The following is a 24,576-nucleotide window of genomic DNA, read 5'->3' as shown; positions in this document are numbered from 1 at the left end:
ATGACACGTATAGCCAGGCAGATTCCACACCTAATTCCCACCGGAAGTATAGTGGTAGACCTTGCCAGCCATGTGGAGGGCCGTGACAAGGCCAATGAAGCAAAGGCTCATGACGAGCACGAAGGTGGGCGGGATCTTGAAGCTGGGCGCGTCATCGGTGTAGAAACGAAGCACGTTACCGGAACTGGAGGCGGAGCCGGCGGAAGAAGGACCTCTACGGCGGCGAAGGGATGAGGAAGAGGAACGAGGGGGAGAGGGAGGAGCCATAGATGAAAAGGGAGAGATGGAAATAGGAGGTGAAAGAATGAGCAAAGTTGATGAAAAAGTCGTGCGCATACAACTATTTATATATAGGGACATATAGAGGAGATGGCCGAGTCGTGGGCAATAGCCGCCCGACTCAGCCAACCGTGTGGCCAACCGTGTGGTCCTCAGTCCCACATTCCCGCTTCACCTTTTCCCGGCCATCAACTGTGCTTCTACAACACACAAAATTCCACGGTGCAGCACCGCCCACACAACGGACGCCCATAGCCTCTTCACCGACGAACCGCTTCCAGCCTACCTAATTTCAGCAGCAGAATGGCTCTCGGCTCGTCAAGAGTGGATTATAACCTCATGAACAGAATGGCTCCCAACTCATCAATAGCCGACTATAACCTCATGGGCACCTCCAACATCTACGCTCCAGCAACGCCAGCCACTCCACGCTCCTCCGGCTTTCTTTCAAGCACGAGTAGCATGACCCGTCTACGACGTGCTAGAGACCCACTCCGCTGGGTCTCAAGGTGGGATCTTAAATTGTCTTTAAATTCAAAAAGTGAGTTTTCAAGTTAAATCAAGAGCCCCTCCATGGCAGGCACCACTTGACCTTGCTTCTACTTCTCCTTGCCTTTCGATCAGTGTCTCGGTGCCACCCTTCTTCCTCTCCCATCTCAAGCCATGACTTGGCCTCCTCACCTCTCCAATTACATCTCTCCCCTCGTGCCAACGTCTCCCTCATCACTCACCTCAACTTGTCCCTCAACATTCTCTCAAGTCCCCTAGTTGGGGATCTTCCCTACTCTTGCTCACCTCAACCTTCATCAAAATCACCTCCATGGCACCATTCCTCTTGGCCCATTCATCAAAATCACCTCAACCTTCATCAAAATCACCGTGATTTAGAGGAGATGGCCGAGTGAGTTAGCCAACCATGTGGTCCTCACTCCCCATCCATGGTTGAACTTTCAAGCCCTTAGAGTACATTCCTGCTTCACCTTTTCTCAGCCATCAACTGTGCTTCTACGACCCACGGTGCAGCACCGCCCACACAACGGACGCCGCTTCCAGCCTACCTTTCAGCAGTAGAATGGCTCCTGACTCGTCAATAGCCGACTATAATCTCATGGGCACCTCCAACGTCTACGCTCTAGCATACTTCGACAATGCCAGCCACTCCACGCTCCTCTGGCTTTCTTTCAGGCATGCCTCTAGCGTATGGGCTACTGTCATCGCCTACATAGTGCTCTGGAATTTTAGGACTCCTATTTGCTCACTTAACATCGACAAAAAGTCCGATCTTCGTGGCGCCCTCTATATTGACAGCAAATAGATAGGCTCTCTGCATGGGATTACTAGAAATTGTAAATACCGATGGCTTTTCATGCACGTGGGAATGCCCTCTTAGGGTGTTTCCCCACACACTCTTGGCGTTCGGGCCACTAAGCGCTCAAACAAATCCCTAGAGGCCTCTAGGAATCAATATTCACACCCGTGTACATGAACCAATGAGGTATCACAACGGTTGCCTGGGTGCATGGATCCGAGCTACATGGAACAAGTTATTCTAGGAAGTCCCATGGAGCAAAAGTTTAAACAATCCTCTCCAACCGGGTCTCCATGGTGAGCTTCCCAGCCTAGTATCATCTGCAAATTGCTGCATGACCAACTACTTTCCAGAAGGCAACTCAATTCCTTTGACCATACCATTTGAAGTTTTGTCAATGAGGAACTAACCCAAAGCATCAACAGCAGCAATGGCATAGAGGAGAGGGACAATGGGGTAGCCTTGTCTAATGGATCTTTTCAACAAGAAAGGTGAAGACATCTCACCATTGATGCACACCTCGGCTGAGGCATTTGAAACCAAAAGTTTGACCGAAGAGATGAAATTTGGACCAAGTCCTATCTCTCTCATGGATTGAGTTAAGACTTCCCAATCAAGCCTGTCATAGGCTTTATTGAAATCTACTTTGATAAAGCAGATATCTTGACCCGACTCCCTGGCATGTTCACAGCCTTCCCAGATATCTACTTTGATAAAGCAGATATCTTGACCCGACTCCCTAGCATGTTCACAGCCTTCCTAGATGTTGACAATAGCCTCCTGGAGGTGCCTCCCTTTTATAAAACCCTTCTATTCCTACAAGATCCATCTATCCATCTTGTGCTAAATCCTTAGGGCCAAAGCTTTGGTGAAGATTTTGTAGCTGCATTAAGCATGGTTAGAGGACTCCAATTTTTAATCACATCCTTCCTACCTTCTTTGGGAATCAGCTTGATTATACCATTGTTCATATGCTCAGGGAGAGACAAGGTAGAAACACTTTTGTGTTAAACGTCAAGGAATCTGGGGCCTACACAATCCCAAAAAGATTTGTAAAACTCAATAGGATGGCTATCCTCTCCTGGGTTTTTTTCGTCCATAACCAGCACCGCTTCCTTGAGTTCCTCCAGAGAAAGAGGGGCCTCCAAACTCTGAAGATCTAGACTAGTGACTGCTTCTTGTCTTGCAGCCTAGCATTTGTGCCACGCTCGTACCACTTCTTCATTTGATTGCATAGTACTTGATAGCAAGTTCTTAAAATGGTCACAAACAAAGTCATTGTTTTTAATGTCTAATTGCACCCATCTATTTTCACTAACTTCAAGAAAAGGGATTTCCTCAGTAGCTCTTTTCCTACGAATGATCTTGAATGTTTCCTTGGTAGGTCTATCCAGTTTGCCTACCCACCATCTTCTAGTGTACAGTCTAGCTGAAGAGTATTTTATGAGCTCTAGCCTGGCAAGCTCACTCTTGGTAAGGCGAAGGTCAATCTGTGCTTGAAGATCCCCGCTGCATGCCTCGGTCTCCAAAACATTGAATCTCTTTTTGACAGCATCTAACCTCTTGCGACAAAATTTATCTGAGTTTTCTAGCCTGTTTTAATATTTCTTGAGTTTCAAGAACATTCCGTAGCCAAAAGTCTACAATTGTTTCATTAGTGCGTTTGGGGGCAATCCACAGCTTTTTAACTTTGCTTTGCATAGTTCCTAGCTGGAAAAGACGGGGGTCATCCTTAAACCAGGATGAGGCCCTGCTTCCTGATCCAAAGTCGCGCACGTAACCAATAGAGGTTTGTGGTCAAAAATTGCAAGAGTAGAAAAGACAGTAACTTTGGAATTGGAGGTGGTTTGGAGGAGATTCTGAGAGAGAGAAGCTTTGTCAAGCCTTGCTTCCCTCTTGAGATCACCTATCTGCCTGTTGGACCATGTTAGGTCCCCTACACAATTCATGTCAACCAATTGAAGATATTATTTAAGGTCGCTCCATGATTGGAGCTCAGATCCTCTTATCATAGTACCTTTTCCCAACCATCTATCTGTGTTGCTTTCTACCATGTTAAAATCACCTATGCGGGATTGTGGATTGAATATTTTGCCCATGGCATGCACACCTATTTTCCCATACTAGTAGATCTACACGTTCCCCACCTATAGGCTCATTTTGCCCATGGCATGCACACCCTTTTTTCCCATACCACTAGATCTACACGTCCCCCACCTATATGCTCCATACCCTATAACTCCTAGTATGATGAAGAGCATAAGGCTTTACGCCTTATGCTCTTCATCATACCAAACATCACACATGAGCGATCAATGATGCTACGCGAGTATCGTCATCTAGTTCTCCATAAAAAGCAAGCTTTCCTATGCCAGAACGAGGAAAATCTACTAAATATTTTATTTAATAGCAATTCCAAGGAATTCTTGAAGTTTCTTGAGCGACGAACTCCAACTCCTCTCACTAACACCACCCTTTGGCACTCTTATGCTTGTACTTTGTATGATATACCTAATCAAACCTTACCTTGTCCCACTTCCTGTACTCTTCACCATAGAGAGGGTTACCAATGCAACTCTGAAGCTTCATAATGGCCACGCGAAAGATCATGAGGGACTATGCATTGAGTTCATTGCTTATGGCATAGAGACCCTGGCCCCGATCTTAGCACAGCTATTTAATGAAGCTGTCTGCCAAGGCTTCCCCAAAGCCTAGACCCTTCACACTATTGTTCCGATCACAGGGTAGGAGATCCTATGAACCCAAACAACTATAGGATGATTATGATTGGAATGTCATGTCCAAGATTTATGCGGTTGTACTTGATGCAGAGGTCAGGGGGTTTGTAGAGTTAGCAGAGCACATGGCCAGGTGGTTTTAGGCCTGAGCACTCGACTCTTGATCATGTTCTTACACTCAGAGGTGTTATTGAGGAGGCGAGAGCTAGGAGATAGAGGGTTTACTGGTGCTTTGTGGATTTTCGCAAATTTTTTGACACAATGCCACAGGCTTGCCTCTTTAGGCAATTACATGATTTAGGATATGGTCAGGAGGTCATTTGGGCAGTGATGGCTCTTTATGAGGAACTCTTTGGACAAGTTTAAACAAGCGCAGGATGGACAGAGGAGATTATGAGCATTATTGGAGTCAAACAGGGTTGTTCGCTCTGACCCATCTTTTATCCAGATTCTCCTCTATGCTAATGATGTGGTTCTCATCTCATCCTCTACCGAGGGACTACAGTGACATTTTGACGCATTACAGGTTTTTTGCGACACATGATTTGAAGGTCAACCTAGGTACTTTAATACATCCAAAGCAAGGTTATGATCTTCAATACATCTAGAGCAGCCATGCATCGTGCACCTTCGGGGGTGATCCAATGGAGATTCGCATCTTATACCTATCTGTGAGTCCTCTTCTACGGCCCTATCTTTACTATGCGCCCAATGATGCAGGCACGATTTAGCCGACCTTGCTCGACTCAAGAGATAGTGCTTTCAGTCCCAGTTTCAAGATCCTAGTTCCAAGTCTTTGCTATATGACTCTTTGGTCCGCCAACTGGGATGTATGGCAGCATTTGTTGGGGGCCTTATCTTTTCGATACTGATTGGGTATGGATTCTGCTACTATCGCGGATGATCTACCAGTAAGCAGTCAGTTCCACATTCCATAATATTGGCGGAGTTTGGAGTATCTCCTTTATAGCTTGATGCCATTTTCCAGACCATTGCCTACATCCATAAGGTTCAGGATTTTGCTTCAACAGTAGATGGCCAACTCCGATTACCATGGCTGGCTCTTTCATCCTCTATGTCTTTAGTGGCCGATGATGATCAGAGTTGTTGGTATGCTCGGACATTTAGGTGGTTTGCAGCCCATGGTCTTCACATTGACAGGTTACCTCGTTTTTAGTTATAGCCATGATGATCATTCTACTTCAGCCCAGAAGGCTAACCGAGTCATACAGGAAGATCTACTTCAGTTGCACACTTTCGGGACATGGTTGGCACCATAGGAGATTCTAGTGAAGCTCAACATTTTCAGAGACCACTGCTTGCGGATCTTAGAGGAGGGTTTCATCGTGCCACGTGGTTATACACATAACCATTTACCCTACTCTCTTAGGATTGCTCTGGGCCAATTCCGCGTATCATCACATAGGCTTCAGATCGAGAGCGGGGTGTTCCACGGGAGGGACACATCTATATCTTATGTGACCAGAGAGAGATTGAGAGAGAGGAGCACTTTGCTTTCCGATGCCCGATATACTAAGCCATATGTGGGAGATACCATTACCTCTGCCGTGAAGGTTTTGGTCCCCTCTCACACTTCTTGGAGTTTCCTGATCGAAGATGCCTAGTTGCTTTCATTCATGAGATGGCACATCACTGTGAGCATATTTTCCGATTAGGCTGGCGAGGCCAGGAGCCTTTGATAGACATCACCCAGAGCCGCATCACCGATCTGCAACCCATCCTCTTCACTAGATCCTTGGCTCTTCTCTACATCTGCCCCTGCCCCTTCACTACATTGGTGTCAGATCCCGTTCTGGTGCCTCTGCTTTCTCTGTCCGCTTGTGATTTTTTCTCCCTGTAGCGCAATACCATGGGTAGAAGGAATGATGTTTATTTTCTAGCGGACTCACGATAGCTAAGAATGACAGTGGTTGGGAAATCGGTAGCACGCATGGACCCAGCTATCATTGATGCACCTCGACACCCTTCTTCTATAGTGTATGTAATCATCCCATGCATCCTTACGCGCAAGTGAGCTACCAGGACATGCTTCTGCCATAATCAGAGTTGCTGATGAGGAGCAAGTCCGTTGCCGTCCCTCCAGCCGACCGACATCCATCTTGGTTGCCGGTCATTCGTAGAGTATCAGATCGAAGCAAGTAGACACAACGGATTTCTGCTCGCACTGTGCTCCCTGCATGTGCGTCAATCTTGCTTGGGGAATCTTTGCGTGATCATTCAGGAACCACTTTTGGCCAGCCACGTTTCTTTTACGGCAGCGGTCGTACTTTGGCTCGTTTCTACGAGCTGTTCATCAGGGGAGTGAGGTAAGGATGAAGGTCAGAGCTACGTGAAAGGGAAGTGAAACAGAGCCGAGTCTCTGGTCACAAATCCTTCTACCTCACGCGTGACAGTGTCTTGGGAGAAGGAGATCTTCCCATCGCTAATTCCATCCCCGCTCAGCTAGTTCCACCCAATTCCACTGCCTAGGATTACGTCGTCTTTCTCGTCCATCCCTCTGTCTAGCTGTCTGTTCCCTCAATGTCATCAGAATACTCACCCATATATTTGCATTGCATGATGATTAACACAGATGGTGCAACTTTGAGAAATCCCCTTGACGGGTGTAAGATTGAAAGGCAACGTGCCTCAACATGTATGGAGGGGACCTGTAAAATCAGATATCAACAAAATTGTGTTATACTCCATATTCTTTGCAGCTCAACTCAAATCCGTCAATCATCGGATTGGAGAACGATCTGAATCTTTCGGACATTTGGCTGTGTCAAATGGTTAAAAATACGAACTTGTGATGCTTGCTTTTCGGTGTGTGGCACCGCATCAAACACCAGGGCTCACGACTCTACAAGCCGTAGGTGATGTTGTGGGTGTAAACTTTATTGAAGAAGTTGCTTATCACAGCTTGTCCAAGTGGAAAGGAAATTTTTCCAAATTGGTCATCACTTGGAGATTACCCATTTGCTACTCCGGGACTCTGGTACACGTCTGATATACTTGCTGTTCTAGTCAGATGAATTGGGCAAAACGTTACATTTTGCTGAGATTCATGTGCGTACAGTTATTGCCTTGTGCTCTCGGCATAGTGATTGTGCTGACATAACCTCAATTGAGGCTTCCGATTTTTTCGTTGGGCATTTCTGCTCAAGCCTCTCAATTTCATTTTGAGCTATGAGGAGGCGAGAATTGACAATAATCCAATGCATTTGGCACATTGGGACAGCAACATCAAAGCTTTATTACAGACCAGGGCGCAGTCAAATGCCTACGGAGGAAGCATGGGCCAACCTGCCTCTAGTTTTGGGCAGCTTTTGCAGGGCTTTGATCAGCATGCACAAAACTTTGGGCAGCTTTAACGTGAGGAATATTCACAGTCCAATGGACTATGGTTGACAACCATTAGCAATTTGTTGTACTCCATTGGCTGTGTTACATCAAGTATTTTCTCCTTGTGGACTTATTGAGAAGATTGTCATGTAGTAGTTATGTCTCCAAGTTGAAATACACTTTGCCTCATGGGGTAGTGCATTGCAAGCTCGAAATAGTTTGCAAGGTCGGGATATATATGATGGTTGTTGTACCTTACATATTCAGCTACTAGAATTCTCTCAGAGGTCATTTTATGCCAAATGTGGAGATGTAAATGCCATACATCAGCCTTCTGTTGTTGGAGCTATGCTGACTAAAGAAGTCAAGACAAAGTCTAAGCAAGCCTATAAAAATAGAAACCCAACCTTTGAGAGGATTGCATTTGGTCAAATGCTGGTAATGCAAACAATGCAGCCCAGCCATGCTGTGCCTCTCCCTAAGCAGCTGAATCATGGTTCAACGCCATTGATGATGCCACAGTATGCAGGACAAAAATTTGATTATTACAGTTACAAATACAAGGGGTTTGTTGGAAATTAATTGCTCAAATAAAAACAGCAGCCCACATGATGGTAACAAATATGGATAGCAAGAGCACTGGGGTTGTTATGTCAGTTTGGAGGAACAATACATTGGTCCAGATGATGCCCTAACATTTCAGTATAGTAATGTCAGATATTCCTATATGCAGGGTGATGGAACAATTCTACATGACAGTGATAATGAAGCAGGCCTGATGGGTGAAAAGATAGATAATGAGTCAAGCATTGGTGAGCATATATCTGATAGAAATCGAGATGGATATGTTGAGCAACAAGGTAAGGCTGTGGATGTGCTTACATTCAATATTTTTAGGCATGCAAACTTTGCGGACAAAGTTTTTGAGGCGGTGAGTATTGAGGCGGTGAGTATGGAGCATTTTATGGTCTCCATTAAGGAAGAAATAATAGAAGACCACACAGATGATAGAAAAGGATGCCAAAGTAATCTTACACATGATGAATGTCCATTGATGTTGGTATCACAAGAAGACCACCCATATATTTACCAATTTATTCATGGCCACCTACAAAAGGCTATCATACATGGGAATCATTCTGATGAAATGAATGGCTGCTTGGTAGACAAACTTTCAAGCTTGGACAGAAATGGATGCATTGTACTTTCAGATTTGAACATTGTGCCTATGCAAATGAATTTCTTGATGCAATTATTTTCAAGGGATAATGCATTACATAGCCTTATGTGTGTATCACTAATTCAGTCCATCCACCATGAGAAAAGGGCCAGAAGCATGTAGCCAGTCAATGGCAATCTTGCTACAAATTTCTTAAATATCCGCGTATGCAAGTTCATGCCTCACGCCCAAGAAAGCTGTACTCGATAGAGTGCTTGTTGGGATATTGGTTAGTGGCATTTGAGGATTATGGCAGAGATGATTGGCTCGATGGTTTTCAGTGTGAGGGAAAAGGGGGGAGTGGAACAGTAGGAGACCGTGACACAAGGAGTGTGGGTGTGTAAGAATGTGTTGAGCCACACCACAAACTCAAAGGTTTTATTAGGATTAGGTATTCACCCTATGACTGTCTTAGGACAGTCATAGCAGTCGTAACATTTAAAGGGTGGCAATGTGCCTTTACCCCAACAACCTCCCACCTAAAGGCCAATGTGCCTAAAGGGGAGAAAAGAATAAAAAATTACAGCAATATACAGTTACTGTATACAAGACCATAAAATAAGAATGGTCTCATTCTAATCCCATGATGTGGCGACAATGTGCAAACCGCTCTGTAGGCAAGCTCTTAGTGAGCAAATCTGCAGGATTATCATCAGTGTGCACCTTCACAAGCTCAAGCTGCTTGTCCTCCAGTACCTCCCTGATGAAATGGTATTTCACATCTATGTGCTTGGTCTTCTGATGAAAGACCGGATTCTTTGCCAACATGATAGCACTCTGACTATCACAATGCAAAACTGGCATATCTCCTGTAATGCCCAAATCTCCCACCAGCCGAGTAAGCCATATTGCTTCCTTGCAAGCCTCAGTGGCTGCAATATATTCAGCTTCAGTGGTTGACAGTGCAATGCATTTCTGCAAACGAGACACCCATGATATAGGACCTCCTGCAAATGTGAAAATATAACCGGTAGTAGACTTCCGGTTATCTGCATTCCCTGCATAGTCTGAATCTGTAAAACCATTCACCAATGCATCCTGCCTACCATAGCATATGCACAAGTCTTTGGTACCCTTGAGATACCTCAAGACGCCTTTCACTGCTTCCCAGTGCCGCTTGCCTAGATTTGCCATATACCTGCTGATGACTCCCACCGCAAAAGCAATATCCGGACGAGTGGCAACCATGGCATACATCAAAGAACCAACTGCAGATGCATCATCAGTGTCATCTCCCTTGGCCTTGCCTTTGCCTTTGCTTCCACTGCCTGCATCCTTTGCCTCAGCCTTCTTGGCTTTCTGATCCCGTATAAACTTGAAGCACTTAGACTTCACGTGTCCCTTCTTGCCACAGTAAAAGCATTCAATATCCTTTTTGCCACGGGAATGACTGCGGGATTTGGACTTGCCAGTAGATCTCCCCTTCTGCTGAGTCCTACCTCTTTCCTGTACCTGCAAAGCATTGGAAGACTTGCTGCCCGCATTATTCTTCCTGCTCATCTCCTCCATGAGAAGAGAGCTCTCCACATCAGCATACATAAGAGTGACATTTGAATTAGACAGGGTTGTCTTAAAAGTGTCCCAACTCTCAGGGAGGGTACACAACAAAAATGCAGCCTTGAACTCCTCGTCCAAGTTCAAACCCTGTGCAATAAGCTGAGTAAAGATGGCATTGAACTCACACAAGTGTGAGGTCATAGCTGTACCTTCCTTCATGCGAAGGTCGGCAAGCTTCTTCAACCAATAAACCTTACTGGCTGAACTCTTTTGGGCATACAACTCTTCTAGCCTCTGCCATAGGCCATAAGAGGTCTTTTCTGCCTGAACATTGAACACAAGAGAATCAGTGAGAGTAAGCATGATAGCCGCCCTTGCGGACAAATCAAGCTCCTCCCACTCATCATCTGCCATCCCAGATGGCTTGACACCCTTCAACCTTATGGGCTTAGAAATCTTCTTTAGCAGAAGTACATTCAAACACTGTTCTGCCCATAATGCATAATTGTGTGCCCCTTCCAATTTCTTTATGTTCAGTATTGAGGATTCACTTCCCCCTGATGCCATATCAGACAAGGAAAGTGCCTGACTCCCTGTAAGTCAAAAAATGACTAAATAAAATTCTGATTTCTCAGAAAACCTGCTCTATCAAGAGCCAGGAGCACTCACAATAGTGTTTTTTTTTACTATTAAAAAAAAAACCTGCAGCAAAACAGAAAATTTTCCCTCCAGTCACTGTACCTTCTGACACATTGTACCGTGCACAAATAGGCATAAAACAGTAACTACAGAATGCTGCAGCTGTTCCACAAGTGCTTTACAAGTGCATCATCATCTGACGAAACACAAAACACTGATGTCCTGATCACTTCTCCCACCTCAGATGAGGTATTGCACTGATTTTATATGCATAAACCACTTGGCATACACTGTTTTGTCCACTGAAAAAAGCTCCAAACACCTCAGCCTGTCACAAACCTGCAACAAAGCATGGGACAAATCCCAACCAATCACCCTTCTGCCAAGGGGATAAAAGGCATCTGAAGTTCTCAAACAGTAACTCAAGTGCTCACAAGCAAAATCTGGGCAAAAGTCCCTTGATTTGACACCTGTACCAAGTGAAAAACACCCTCAACAATGAGGTAGCATACAAAATTCAGCGCTCTCCTGGCACTTTCACCTGACAATGTGATGCATAAACTGCCTGTGTGCACAGTAGCAACACAGATCCCAATGTACAAACACCGAAAAGAAAGTCTTTTGAGCACTGTCAACGATGGACAGTTAGGGACCGAGTAAACTCGATGCGCCCTGGCCAAGCGTGGCTCAACTGAGATTTTCTAAGTGCCGTACACAAAATGTGACCTGCAAAGAAATGTCACTGATACACCGCGGAAAACGAGACCAATGTGGGCACCCTGGCTCCACACTACCTCAAGGCATACACTGCATACACTTCCAGGCAAAAGCCCTTTGTAATAGTCACCCGAAAACTGAGATTTGCACTCAGTGTAAGCATAAAAGCCCTCTGCAAATCAAGGCATCTGACCTTCCCGAAAAATAACTGTGCAACCACCACACACTGTGGCGCTAGTCACCTCAAGCACGAGGGACATGAGTGTACTTGCTGTACCTCAAACACACAGTTTTAGAACTGAAAATTCCGGGAATGCATCAAGAAAAAACCTCGTTGTACTTTTGTACCTGCGTGTACTTGCAAGTACCACGCAAAAGAGCAGAGTGCTCACTTTTTCCTTCTTCCCCAAACAAAGTCTGTTTGTGCCTGTGCAGCTGTACCTTCTGTACCTGCGAGGGCACGGATCCCAAAAAAAAAAAGTCAAAATTCCCTTGGCTGAGGGTACAGCCGGTACGGCTGTACCTGTACGTGCACGCGTTTCAGGGACGCTGCTGTTCACAGCCCGCTGATGGAGGTCGGCTGCCTGTGTGCAGCCGGCTGGTCACACGACCCGGCAGCTAACAGCTGCACGGCCGGCTGCCTGTCGCGGCTGGTCGCGGGCACGACCAGCTGCCTGTGCAGCCTGGCTGCGCGCAGCCGATGCTGCGCGCTGCGCGCGTTGGCTGCGCCCGCCTTGGAGCTGCGGCCGCCGGTTGCTGGTAGCAGTTAGCAGCAAGTAGCTGCTGCTGCAGCTATGGCTGCTCGCGCACCTGCTGCGCGCGGCTGCGCCCTGCTTGCTGCTGCCCTGCTGCGCCCTGCTTGCTTGCTGCTGCGCCCTGAAGCACACCGCGTGCTGCCTGCTGACAGAGGGCACGAGGCCCGAGGGGAGAGGGAGGGGTAGACCAGAGTGAGAGAGGGAGGGGGTGGCTCTGATACCACTTGTGAGGGAAAGGGGGGAGTGGAACGGTAGGAGACAGTCGACACTAGGGAGTGTGGGTGTGTAAGAATGTGTTGAGCCACACCACAAACTCAAAGGTTTTATTAGGATTAGGTATTCACCCTATGACTGTCTTAGGACAGTCATAGCAGTCGTAACATTTAAAGGGTGGCAATGTGCCTTTACCCCAACATTCAGCTGTAGTCAATATGGCATGCACACTCACAGCTATAGATTAGTACATGCACTTCGGGATGCACATGGCTGATTGTTTTTAGAGGATGAGTTTGGGAATGTTCCTTGATTCATTTAGGTATATGCACATGGCTGATTGCTTTTGGGGGAGGTGCATGTTGGTGCTATCTTCTTACTACAGCAGTAACATGGACAGTTTCCCCTTTTCAGCCCGAAGCTGATGAAGAACAAATAGAATCTGGCATTTGCATGTGTCAACTAATGCCCCCTCCTTGTTCTGTGAAAATAGGCTCAAACAATATGTTTGATTATTTTGTCATGGGGTTAAGTTTTGATGTATCCAGTGACAGGAAAGGCTGTGGAACCATGCTTACATGACTTCGAGTGGGCCTGATTTTTCTCTCCCCACCCTTATTGAGGGCTCTCACGGAAGTTATGTGAGAGTCCCGTGCGGACTAGCCAGGTTGATAGAATCCATAAATGCCTTAAAAAAAAAAAAACTGTGACTCAAATATATTTCAAATACAAATTGATTTGGGTTGACGATTTTGGAACAAGCTTGCAGACACAAAATTTGGGAGAGTATGGGGGGCTTATCTTTGCTGTGGACTCTCATTTCATTGCTCATCGCTGCTAATGTTACCGCAACCTAAGCTTTGCACCAGAAATCATTGTCTCGTTCTGGCTTCGCTATTGTCTCACTTTATGTTTTATTGGGACCCTGAATGAAGCCAAACTACAACCTCAATTCTTTGGTGCGTCTTTGTGCACTGATTCTTTCCCTTTTTTAAAGCTCCTCTAAGCTCACCAAGTATGGATCGGCAGTTGAGCAAAATCGAGGCGGAGACTTTTAAAGAAGGGGACAACGTGACTGGTTATAGGGCACATGCTGCAGTGGAGATACATGGCATCTGAAGTTGGAATTTTGAGTACTCATCAACCTCAATTAATTACTACCGTACAGGGAATATTACAAAAGGCACAACACTGGCTGCATTGTAGCACTGTCTGGGTGCAGTACACCTCAACCTTAGATAGCTATAGTCTCACTTTTTAGGAGAATCAATCCAGCACCCTGGAACAGGGAAGCCTCTTCCTTCGTACCCTCTGTCGCAGTGGACATTTGAGTGACTCGCATCCTGTAAGAGCCATCAGCTCTGCTAAGACATCTGCTATTGTAATTTGCAGGGATCGCCAATCTAATTCTTTCTCCTCTGTTCCAAAGAACTTGACAGATGCCGTAAGATCACGTGCAAACCTATTTGTTTGGTATGTATCTTGAATTACCCAATCTTTTGACTACTGGTGACTGTATCAGATTCACTCGCTTCATTTTAGTTCCAATTTCATTTTTATGCATTCATTGGAAGCTTATATTGCAATGTGTCACTGAAAGCATTCAGCAACATGCACAGTATTGATGCCTGGTTTTCTCTGCCATTCTTCGTCTCAATGCAGGCTACATGGCAATCAAGAAATATGCAACAAAAGTACAGACAGTTTAATTCACAGCCTGTGCAAACCTCATCAAAACCTCTTCCTTTCTGAGAGCAAGGCAGAAGATAATAATTATAGCCCAACATGTGATCCATTAACTTGCTCACAGGGAGAGGAACCCATCCCTGGTGCATTTTTCAACCAGGGCGTGTGTAGGAGCGCCATGCCCATAATCGTTGGATACAGTCTGAAAAGTCCTAGTTTTGCTTTCTTCACACCTTTCATTCAAAGTTATCAGAATTGGATTGTGCTCGGAATCCTGGTTTCTGAAGGTCAAGTTTACTTACACTCATTCACGAAGGAGCCAGGGCCTCGATTTGCAACAGTTCTCAAAATATTTCCCTCGTCTAATGGAGCTCTTCGTACCTTCAATGAGAGTGAGGTGATGAGAATCTATGCCATTTTTAGTGGATGGAAGCTCCCTGCCAGTGATTTCTTTGGTCCCCAAGAACCCATGTTCTTCAATTACTCGATGTATCAAGGTATGGCGGTGCTGTACTGATTGAATTCGTTGGTGATTGTTATTGCAAATAAAAACAGAGATTCGGACAGGATTTTTGTTAGCTTAATTTATAGGAGAATCGTTTACGAGTTTCTTCGTGCATAAGGATCACTGCTTCATATCAACTATATGCTTTGTGGACTTACACTCTCGAGATTGCAGAAGACATAAATTTTCTTGCTCAGCACCAACAGAACGGGCACTTGATTGTGGCTGTCCTGACCAGCTGCATCCTAAGCACAGCAGCAATTGTTGCAGCAGTTATGGTCTTCATAATGAGGAATCTGCGTAATGCTCAAAGGTCGAGACAGACGAAGTCATTTGGTGAGCCTCCGAATCTTAAAAGCTGCACCTGCAAGTGGGTCGGTTCTATCATGTAATGCCTGATGGGAATCATAACTGCAGGCAAGGGAGGGAGGAGCGAAAGGCTTCTGAAAGTGACGGGAGTGAGGGATTTCACATTGAAGGAACTAGCGGAGGCAACTGCCTCTTTCAGCAATGCGATGCAAGTGGAGCAAGGGGGCTATGGGAGGGTGTACAGGGGCGTGCTTGGTGATGGACAGGTGGTAGCGATCAAGCAAGCCAAGGATGGATCTCGGCAAGGAGAGGAGGAGTTCTACACAGAGATCGAGCTTCTTTCTCGTGTTCACCATCGCAATCTGGTGTCTCTTGTGGGCTACTGTGTGGATCAAGATGAGCAGGTGACTGATATGAATTCTCTGAGTGTTCTCTTTTCTGTACATGAACTGGAAGCTGTGCCTATCACAAGTCCATGTTGTTGTATTTTGGATCTCTTAAAGGATTGCGCTTAATCATCCATGGCACTTTATGCATAACAGATGCTGGTTTATGAGTACATGCCCAATGGGACTCTCAAGGATCATCTCTCAGGTAAAGCCTGTGTTTGGATAGACACACATACACACTCACACACACACACACACACACTTTTTTGGTGAGAAGAATATTTTATTGCTGTGAAATAATTACATTCATAGGTACTCCAAAAGCGGAGTAACTACTACTCAACCGACCGAAAATCTCAGTATAAGCCATATATACATCATGGTCAATCAAATGAGTCTGAAAGCAATCATAAAACGATTGCCATAGAGATCGTTTGAAAAAAACAAAAGATGGAAAAGTACCAAAGACTCTATGATTTCTGTCCATCCATAGAGTCCAAATTGCCCAGTAGCGCACCCAAACAAAAAATAAATCAAAACCCTGTCTAGTTGGATGAAAACCAAATAACCAGAAGAACCTGCCAAAAGTAACAGTAGGAAATCTCGCTCGAAGCCCCTGACGAATGAGAGCGAGGAAATCACAAGTATGTGGACAGTGCTAGAAAATGTGAGGCACAGATTCAGCAGAATGTGGACATCGGTGGCAAACAGCCGAGGCAATATGTCTATGCACGAGTAATTGCCCAGATGGAAAAATGCCAAGTAGGACTCGCCAGAGGAAAACCTGTTGCCGAAGAGGGACTTTATAATGACTAAGGAGACGCAGCCGCTTTCTCCACCACTTTGATGGGCGATCCATATGCCAAACAGAATTGGCTTTGTCAAAAACCCAAGACAGAGGTAACAACACTTTATATAGGGAAGGCATTGTGATATGTGACAGCTTCAAAGGACGGGCTGAAGAAGAGGAAGAATGGAGAGTCCAATCCTCAAGCCTATCCTGAAGCTCCAAACGAGGTACCGGCAAGAAAGGTTGAAGCATTTCTGAAATTTTGTGCCATAAAGGACGACAATGAGCTCCCAAACCATACTTGCTAGCAGCCGCAGAAAAAGATGAAAGAGTGCCATCATCCTGAAGTACATCCGCCACAGAAGCAATACCTGTGAAAGATATAAAATAAGAACGCCTGGGTTCTTGTATAGCCAAATGAGGGTGAAATACTTTGGACCAATAAATATTCTTAGCCCTTAAGGAATTTCCCAACAAAGAATCCCTGCCATTCCATTCCAAGTGGGATAAAATATGCTTCCAATCAAGAAGCAAACAAGAGACAAAAGGGCAGCCTTTGATCTTGCCTTGAATAGAGCCAAGTAGAAAATCCCACTGTATAGGCTGCCAATGTTCAAAAGCAGAAGTATCAATATGCAGCAAAAGAGAGTGGATCATGAAAGCCCAAGGCTGATCCCCTTGCATAAACTGCAACATCATTTTCCCCCTGTGAGCAAGTATATGCACTTGAATATTGAGTATGTTCAAACCCCCGTGCATCTTTGGAGAACAGAGACGATGCATAGAGAGTAATTTGAGACTTTTCTTACCATTTTTTGAACGCCATAAAATCTCCATGATAGCAGACATAAAGGAAGCCAGATTTGCCTTAGTAAACATAATGAGGGGCAGATAGAATTGTATGTATGCTATCAAAATGGATTGTGTTATTTGCAAACGAACATGTAATGGCCAAGTTGCAAGCTTCCAATATTCAAGTTTTTTCCTCAGCTTTGTGAGCACCCAATCAGTTTGTCGAGAACGAGTGAGCCCCCAACCTAGAGGGTAGCCAAGATGTCGAATCAATTGAGAAGGTGGAACAATTTCCCCAGGCCACAAAAGACTATGCCAGTCTTTAGCATGCAACGGCAAGAGCTTGGATTTCTGAAAATTCACATGAAAACCAGCAGCCAAGCCATATGTGGAAAGAGCCTGCATAATCAAGGAGAGATTGCTTTGAGTATTTTTCGGGGTAAAGAAAGAATCATCAGCATATGCTTGAGCGATCATGTTGCGGCTGTCAGGAATTTCCAATCCATGCAACATGCCAGTGTCCAAAAGGTGGTCCATATATTGAAGCATTGGATGAGTTGCTATGGCAAATAGTAAAGCACTAAGGGGACAGCCTTACTGAACAGAACAACCAAGAGTCTAGGTCATAGAAATATCCCCTGAAAGTATGCAGGCAGTTTTACTATCTTGATATAGCCAATTGATAACTTGCTGCATTTTTTTGCCAAATCCCAAGGCCTGCATTGTTTGTGAAATAAAGTCCCACTGAACAGTGTCGAAAGCTTTGGCAATATCAACTTGCAATAGCAAAACATCCTGCTGCATATATTTGGCATATTCTATTCCAACATAGGCATTAGCAATGTTGTCTGTGATATGCCTACGAGGAACAAAACCATATTGCGCATGATGCAACCCATCATGCAAATAGCCTTTTATTCGATCAACAATCATTCTGATAGTAACTTTGTATATAACTGGCATAAGCGTGATAGGTCTGCAATCAGCCAAAGATTCACAGATTTGCTTTTTTGGAAGGAGTTTAACAAGACCCCTCTTCCATGTGTCCAGCTGGCATTTTTTGATTTTGCCAAGCAGAATTCACCATATGCAGCAAAGTATGCTTCAAAAGAGGCCAATATTCTAAGAAAAACTCAACTGTAAGACCATCCCATCTTGGAGATTTCCATCTACCATAGGATTTGATTGCATCTGACAATTCCCTTTCAGTAAAAGGTTCCTCCAATTCCAAAGCCTGAGTAGTAGATAATAGGAGAAACATGCTGTAAAAGCAAATTTCTTGCAGACAAAACCTGCTGTGAAGGAGGATCTGCATAACCAAACTGCTGAGAGAAATGATGTACACAAACAGAAGCAAGCTGTGACCGTGATGTAGTCCATGAACCATCAGGCATAAGCACCCTGCAAATGTTTGTGTTTAATCTCTTTTGATGTAAGTTTTTAAAAAATTGTTTGGAAGAACAACCTTTATCTATGAAAGCTCTTTGTCTTGCTCTGGTCTCCCATTTTACCAGTTTCCTGTGATCATTGATTTGGAGACAATGTTTAGCTTGGCATAGTGTTGTTTGCTCATGCAAGAACAAAGGACGAAATTGATTGAGTTCAGTGAGGTCTTGGCAAGTCAATTTAGCCTAAGCAACAGTTTCCCTCATAGTCTTCATGTAAGACTTGCCATAACCTCTAATTACAACTTGCATTTCGGAAACAAAAGAATCCCATGCATTATCAATATCAAAGTGGCTCTGAGAAGACAGAGATTGATAGGCATTAGTAACCATTGCCTTGAAAGTAACATGCTGCAAATAGCTATTGTTCACAATCAGATGTCGCCTTTGAGGCAGTTTATCATCTGGCATATCATGAAAAGATAGCCTCAACCATAACGGTGCATGATCTGAATGCACAAAGGCATAGTCAACCCTCATTTTGCATGTGAAATCATCATTTTGTTGCAGGGCTATGCTATACCAATAATCCAGACGTGCTTGGTAAGAAGAAAGGGCACTATGTTGAAAAGTGTATCCAAGTGACAAAGGCTGCAATTTCTTCCAAAGATCAACCAAATCAAGATGAATCAGTAATTGAGACCATGCATGCCTTTCAGAGGTTAACATATGAGTATTTCCTGATGTATTGTCACCCTGTTGCGGAGCATTATTGAAATCCCCACATATAAAGGCATGATATCTCCATGGATATCGGTGCATGGCATCCCAAATTGCACTTCTATTCGGAGAAGATTGAGGTGCATATATAGAAGCAAATTCAAACACCTTGCCTTGAATGATGCATTGAAGAATAATCCATCTGCCTTGATTGTCATTTAAAGCAATAACTGGCTGAAGCTCATGCTTAATCAGAATGACTACACGTGAGAAAGAGTGCTCCCCAGCATAAAAGATATCATAGCCGCAATAATGACCTGTCTTTCCTGCATAGACATGCTGATTGTGTTCTTGTAATGCCACTATATCAGGCTGAAATCGATTGATATACAGCCACATAGATTTCCATTTCCTACTGTCGCACATCCCCTGAACATTTAAGGTAAGGCATTTGATATGAGCAAGCATATTTACAGATATTTATGGGAAAAAACAGTTATGTACAGCAGCAACCTCAGGATGTCAACCCTGCATTTCTACCTCAGGGTCAGGGCCTCTTCCCTGAGAAGAAACATCCGCTTGAGGATTGGACAGCAGTGCAGCAACCTCTTCTTCAGGGAAGAGGGTTCTGCTAGCTGTCACTGCAGCCCACGTGATTCCAATTCTTGAGTTGACCTCTGGAGAATTTCCACTAGAAGATGCACCATTCCAAGTGCGAGGGGGTGGAGGTCTTCTAACAGAAATAACTTTTCTTGGACTTTGCCATCCATCAATTGGAGTTTTTGGTCCTTTGGCTGAAAGTTGAATAGCAGGCAGGGAAGCGGAAGAAGCATTCCCATTTGAAACAACTGGGGCTTTGCTTTATCCTGATTCACAAAAAGCTGTCTATTATCTTTATTTTTATTCCCAATAGAGGTAGGAGCATCCTTATTGGGCATCTGAGCAAGCAAAGTAGCAGGAGGCATTTTATGGTGACTCATTGGACACTGCGAAGCCATGTGCCCAAAATTTTTACATTCAAAACAAGCCCTTGCAAACAATCCCCATTTCAATTTATAAAATGCACTTCCCATGTCAACATTGTTCACCGTGACTGAATAAGACTCCGGTGTGGGATTATCAGTATCCCAGAGAATGCAAAATCGATTAGAGTTGCCTTTAGGCCGTGGTAGGCAAACCACTTTGCCTAAAGTCGCTGCAATTTTAGGCAAGAGTGAAGCCATGCATTGCGGGAAGTCTACAACTTCAACCCAGACCGGACATTGATGTCGAATCAGAGCTTGATAATCCCTTGTGGGGGACCATGGCAAAACGTGCACCATTTGCTGCCCAAAAAAGAGTGGCGAATGTTCCAAAAGCATTTGCCTGTGAACCTCATCTACCATAATGACCTTAAAAAAGCCTCTGGCTGCATAGTGTACCTTACGAACAAACGAGCCAGCCAGTGTTCGGGTTAACCAGTTGCCTACCTCTACAGCAAGTCGCATTCGACCTGGGAAAAATAAAATGAGTGCATTTTTGGCATATTCTCTAACTCGATCCACAATTTCATCCACTTCAACCATGAGACCAACTGATGGAACAGAGTCTTTCCACTCTTTCCTTGTGTCTGCACATCCTTCGTGCATGACATCATACACCAGTTGTGCTTCAACAGAATCATGCATGGGGTCATGCTGACCCTCAGCCTGCTTTTTCTTTTTGCATTGAGTTGATCGATCCTTTTGAAAAGTTTTTTCATAAGAGTATTCAGCCATGTCTTCTGTACGAAAGTGTGTACGAAGACTTGACACATCACGGAAACCTGTACGGAAACTTGTACGGATACCTAACATAGTACGGAAAACTGTACGGACACTTGCATGGAAGCCTGTACGGAAGCTTGTACGGAGACCTGACACAGTACAGAAACCTGTACGGAAACCTGTACAGATACTTGACACAGTACGGAATACCTGCACGGAAACCTGTACGGAAATCTGTAAGGACACCTGACACAGTACTAAAGACCTGACACAGTACAGGATGCCTGACAGGGTACGGACACCTAACAAATGCAGCACTTGGGCTCGAGGGCTGATGCGGGAACCGAAAAAAGGCACAGAAGGCTAAGATAGCTAGCACACGGGCTGGGCTGAAGCTCTTGAGCTCGCTCTCTCTCTCTCTCACACACATACACATACACACTCTCTGACACCACACACACACACTTGTTTTGTGAGAAACACGCGTGCGTGCACGCAGAGTAGGACTTGCACAGTACAGATATTTTGTTGAGCTTGGTCTACAGATCCCCACTTATTCACAGACCTGATGCTTTTTTGACTGCAAAGTTCAAAGTCGTGTAAAGTAAAGTGTTGTGCCCAGGCCACACACACACACACATATACACACAGAGGGAGGACCTGATTTCGTGTTGGAGCAAAAGCTCTTCATTAGTACACAGTGGCACTGCGCACACGTACACACTCATGCACACACATATTGGTGGAGATGGGGAAAGGCATGGATATGGAATTGATGAATGTTTGTGCTGGAATGTGGATGTGAACCAGGGCACTCTGCAAGCAAAGGTACCTTGGATTTTGCAACCTGCTTGGGAATTGTGATTGGAGCAGTACGAGGCATCCAGTACCTTCACACCGAGGCCAATCCACCCATCTTCCACTGTGACATCAAGGCCTCCAACATCCTCCTTGATGCCAAAAGGAATGCTAGAGTGGCTGATTTCGGCCTCTCAAAGCTTGCCCCAACTCCCGAGATGGAGGGGTCTGCCCCTGGTCATGTTTCCACGGTTGTGAAAGGTACTCCAGTATGTCACTTCAAACTCCCTGCGTGTATATGCTCTCTCCCATGGCAGTGATCTATGTTGGCCTTGGTCTTTGATGTTCATGTTTTGCATGGATGGAGATTGGGTGGCATCCCAGATTTTCTGTGGAACATGCAAGATTCTTACTAGGTGCTACCTTTGCATTTGAATTATAGATTTATTGCAGACCTGTGTGATTTCCACCTCTGGTGTTGCTTACATGATCATTTATTTTCATTGTGGTTCACAGCTCCTGTCCATACAACAGAACATTTTTTGGGTTCTATTCTCTGTGATCTCACTGATGACTTTTGTCTGCATCATTCTAGGGCTACCTGGATCCTGAGTATTTCCTCACACACAAGTTAACAGACAAGAGCAATGTCTATAGCTTTGGTGTTGTCTTGCTGGAGCTCATAACAGCCATGCAGGCAATTGCCAACGGCAAGAACATTGTGAGAGAGGTATGTTCATTGTTTTGGAAATCATGCATGCCTTCTACATTTTGCCACATTATTTCACTTCCTTGTTTGGTGGCATGAAATTTTGGTTTATGGGGAGAATGATGGGGTCAAGCTTGTCATTTGATCTCAATTTTCCACATAAGGTGGCAGCATTTAAGATACCACAAACACATGAATAGTCTTGACTTTCCAAAGTTACGAGTAGCATTGGATAAGCAAAAGTACAAGCACTAGGCTGGGGTTTTGAGCAGCACACGAGACACAATTGATGAGCACATTCACTTTCCTATCAAGCAGTTTCATGCGGCTAAAAATTATCTTATTAGTTGGTTCTTCCAAGGAAGTTTCTCCACAAGCTTTTTGGTTGTTTTTATTGTATTATGCTTGTATACTTATTGTATTATGTTCTGTTTAATTTACTAAATTAAGTGTCTTACTAAGTTTTTCTAAGGCAAGGTCATTTTATTTATTATTTACATGATCTATGTATGTGGTATTAGTTTTGTGTGTTGAATATATACTAGTCGTGAACCCATGGCAAAGCCATGGGAGGTTTCTCCCACTTGAGAAATCTGAATCAATGCAATCTTTGTTGCTAGCAATCATAGTGTATTTTGATCATGTCTGGTAGAGCAATTTTTAATTTGAATGTACTCTAGGTAAAAACTTTACTAAGATTACCCACGAAAACGCTTGAATCTGAACTGCCTATAAATTATTGGAATCATGCAGGTTGTGGCATCCATGCAATCTCTCTCTGTCTCTCTCTGTCTCTCTCTATCTCTCTCTATCATAGGCCCAGAGGCCTCCCGAGGACTTTCTTTCTTTCTCTCTCTTCCCTAACATTTGTACTCTCCCAAGTGGGAATTTGTGCATGCTGCAACACTACCCCTTTGCTCAACTGTGTCGAGGAGTTATGTGGCAGTGCAAAATGCAACCAAAGATGCATAGGTCGTGGGTGCAGAAGGTTTGAGGAGTAATGTAGCAGTACAAAATGCAGCCAAAGATGCATAGGTCGTGGGTGCAGAAGGTTTGAGGGTCATTCTCTGGGTGCCATTGTCTTGAAAGATCTGAAACAAGATTTGCATAAGAATCTGATTGCATGCTTGATAATGTGCAGGTGAGACATGCTTTTGGAACTCTCCTGAATGTTGTGGATGCTGCAATGGGAACTTACCCTGTTGAGGCCTTGGCACCTCTCGTGAGGTTGGCACCTGCATGCTGTAATGATGTCACAAGGGCAAGGCCCTCCATGAATGATGTGGTGCGTGATCTGGTGAACATATGGCAATCAGTGGCCTGGCCTGACTCTATGAGCATGCCTGATACTGATCCAGAGTCCAGAACAGCTTCAAGGGGGACCCAACACACAGCAAAGGCTCGTCCCAGAAGCCTGAAAAATCTTTAAAGAATCCTTACTTTTCCTATGATGATGACACAAGTGATGTTTTCAGCCAGAATATGCAGACTAATTTAGACCCCAGATAGAATTAGGGTTCCACATGATTTACACATCCAAAAATCTTGATTTTACAGTGGTGTGTGCATGAGGCATCTATCAAAACCACAACACAACAATCCCTGCTGACCCTTGACATGTGTATGATTGCTTCTTCCGAGAAGGCTCTGCCATAAGGTCTCTCCAGCGTGATCGTCACTTACATCCCACCCAGATCAGACTGTAATTATACCTCACTCCTCCCATACACAAGACAATCTGACACCTGCTCACCACATGTACTGTACTTCAAGAAATTGCACAATGTAGGTATACTTCCAGGCACAATGTGCAACATGACCTGGATGCAGATATCACGTACCAAGGACTCACTCGAGAAAGGTTTTGTTTAATTTTATAACAGTTAATGTTTGGCGCTTACAAAAGAGGTAAATGGTTAATTTACCTCTTGCTTTTTGAGAGCAATAAGAACATTCAAGGTGGTACTTCTCTTACAATACAGTTTAACCTTCTTACACCTACGGTGTACCTCCATTGGGCCCTACCAGATGTATCAG

At 44.5% G+C, this 24,576-nt stretch overlaps 1 protein-coding gene across 1 annotated transcript; it reads left to right on the top strand.

Moving 5' to 3' along the window:
* Positions 1-23,889, top strand: LOC147901037 (putative LRR receptor-like serine/threonine-protein kinase At1g06840). Its single transcript, XM_087375675.1, has 8 exons — positions 1-174; positions 8,405-8,617; positions 13,973-14,184; positions 14,374-14,894; positions 15,077-15,238; positions 15,320-15,615; positions 15,754-15,805; positions 23,681-23,889. Exons 1-8 carry the CDS (start codon positions 1-3, stop codon positions 23,743-23,745), a joined length of 1,695 nt encoding a protein of 564 aa, XP_087231801.1. The 3' UTR covers positions 23,746-23,889.
* The last annotated feature ends 687 nt before the right edge of the window (positions 23,890-24,576 follow it).

The sequence above is a fragment of the Dipteris shenzhenensis genome, chromosome 6, assembly GCF_047967505.1.
Source record: "Dipteris shenzhenensis isolate YYH24624 ecotype China chromosome 6, Dip_SZ_1.0, whole genome shotgun sequence".
Classification (NCBI taxonomy): domain Eukaryota; kingdom Viridiplantae; phylum Streptophyta; class Polypodiopsida; order Gleicheniales; family Dipteridaceae; genus Dipteris; species Dipteris shenzhenensis.
Note: the sequence above shows the minus strand (reverse complement) of the source record. Positions and strands in the feature narration are given on the sequence as shown.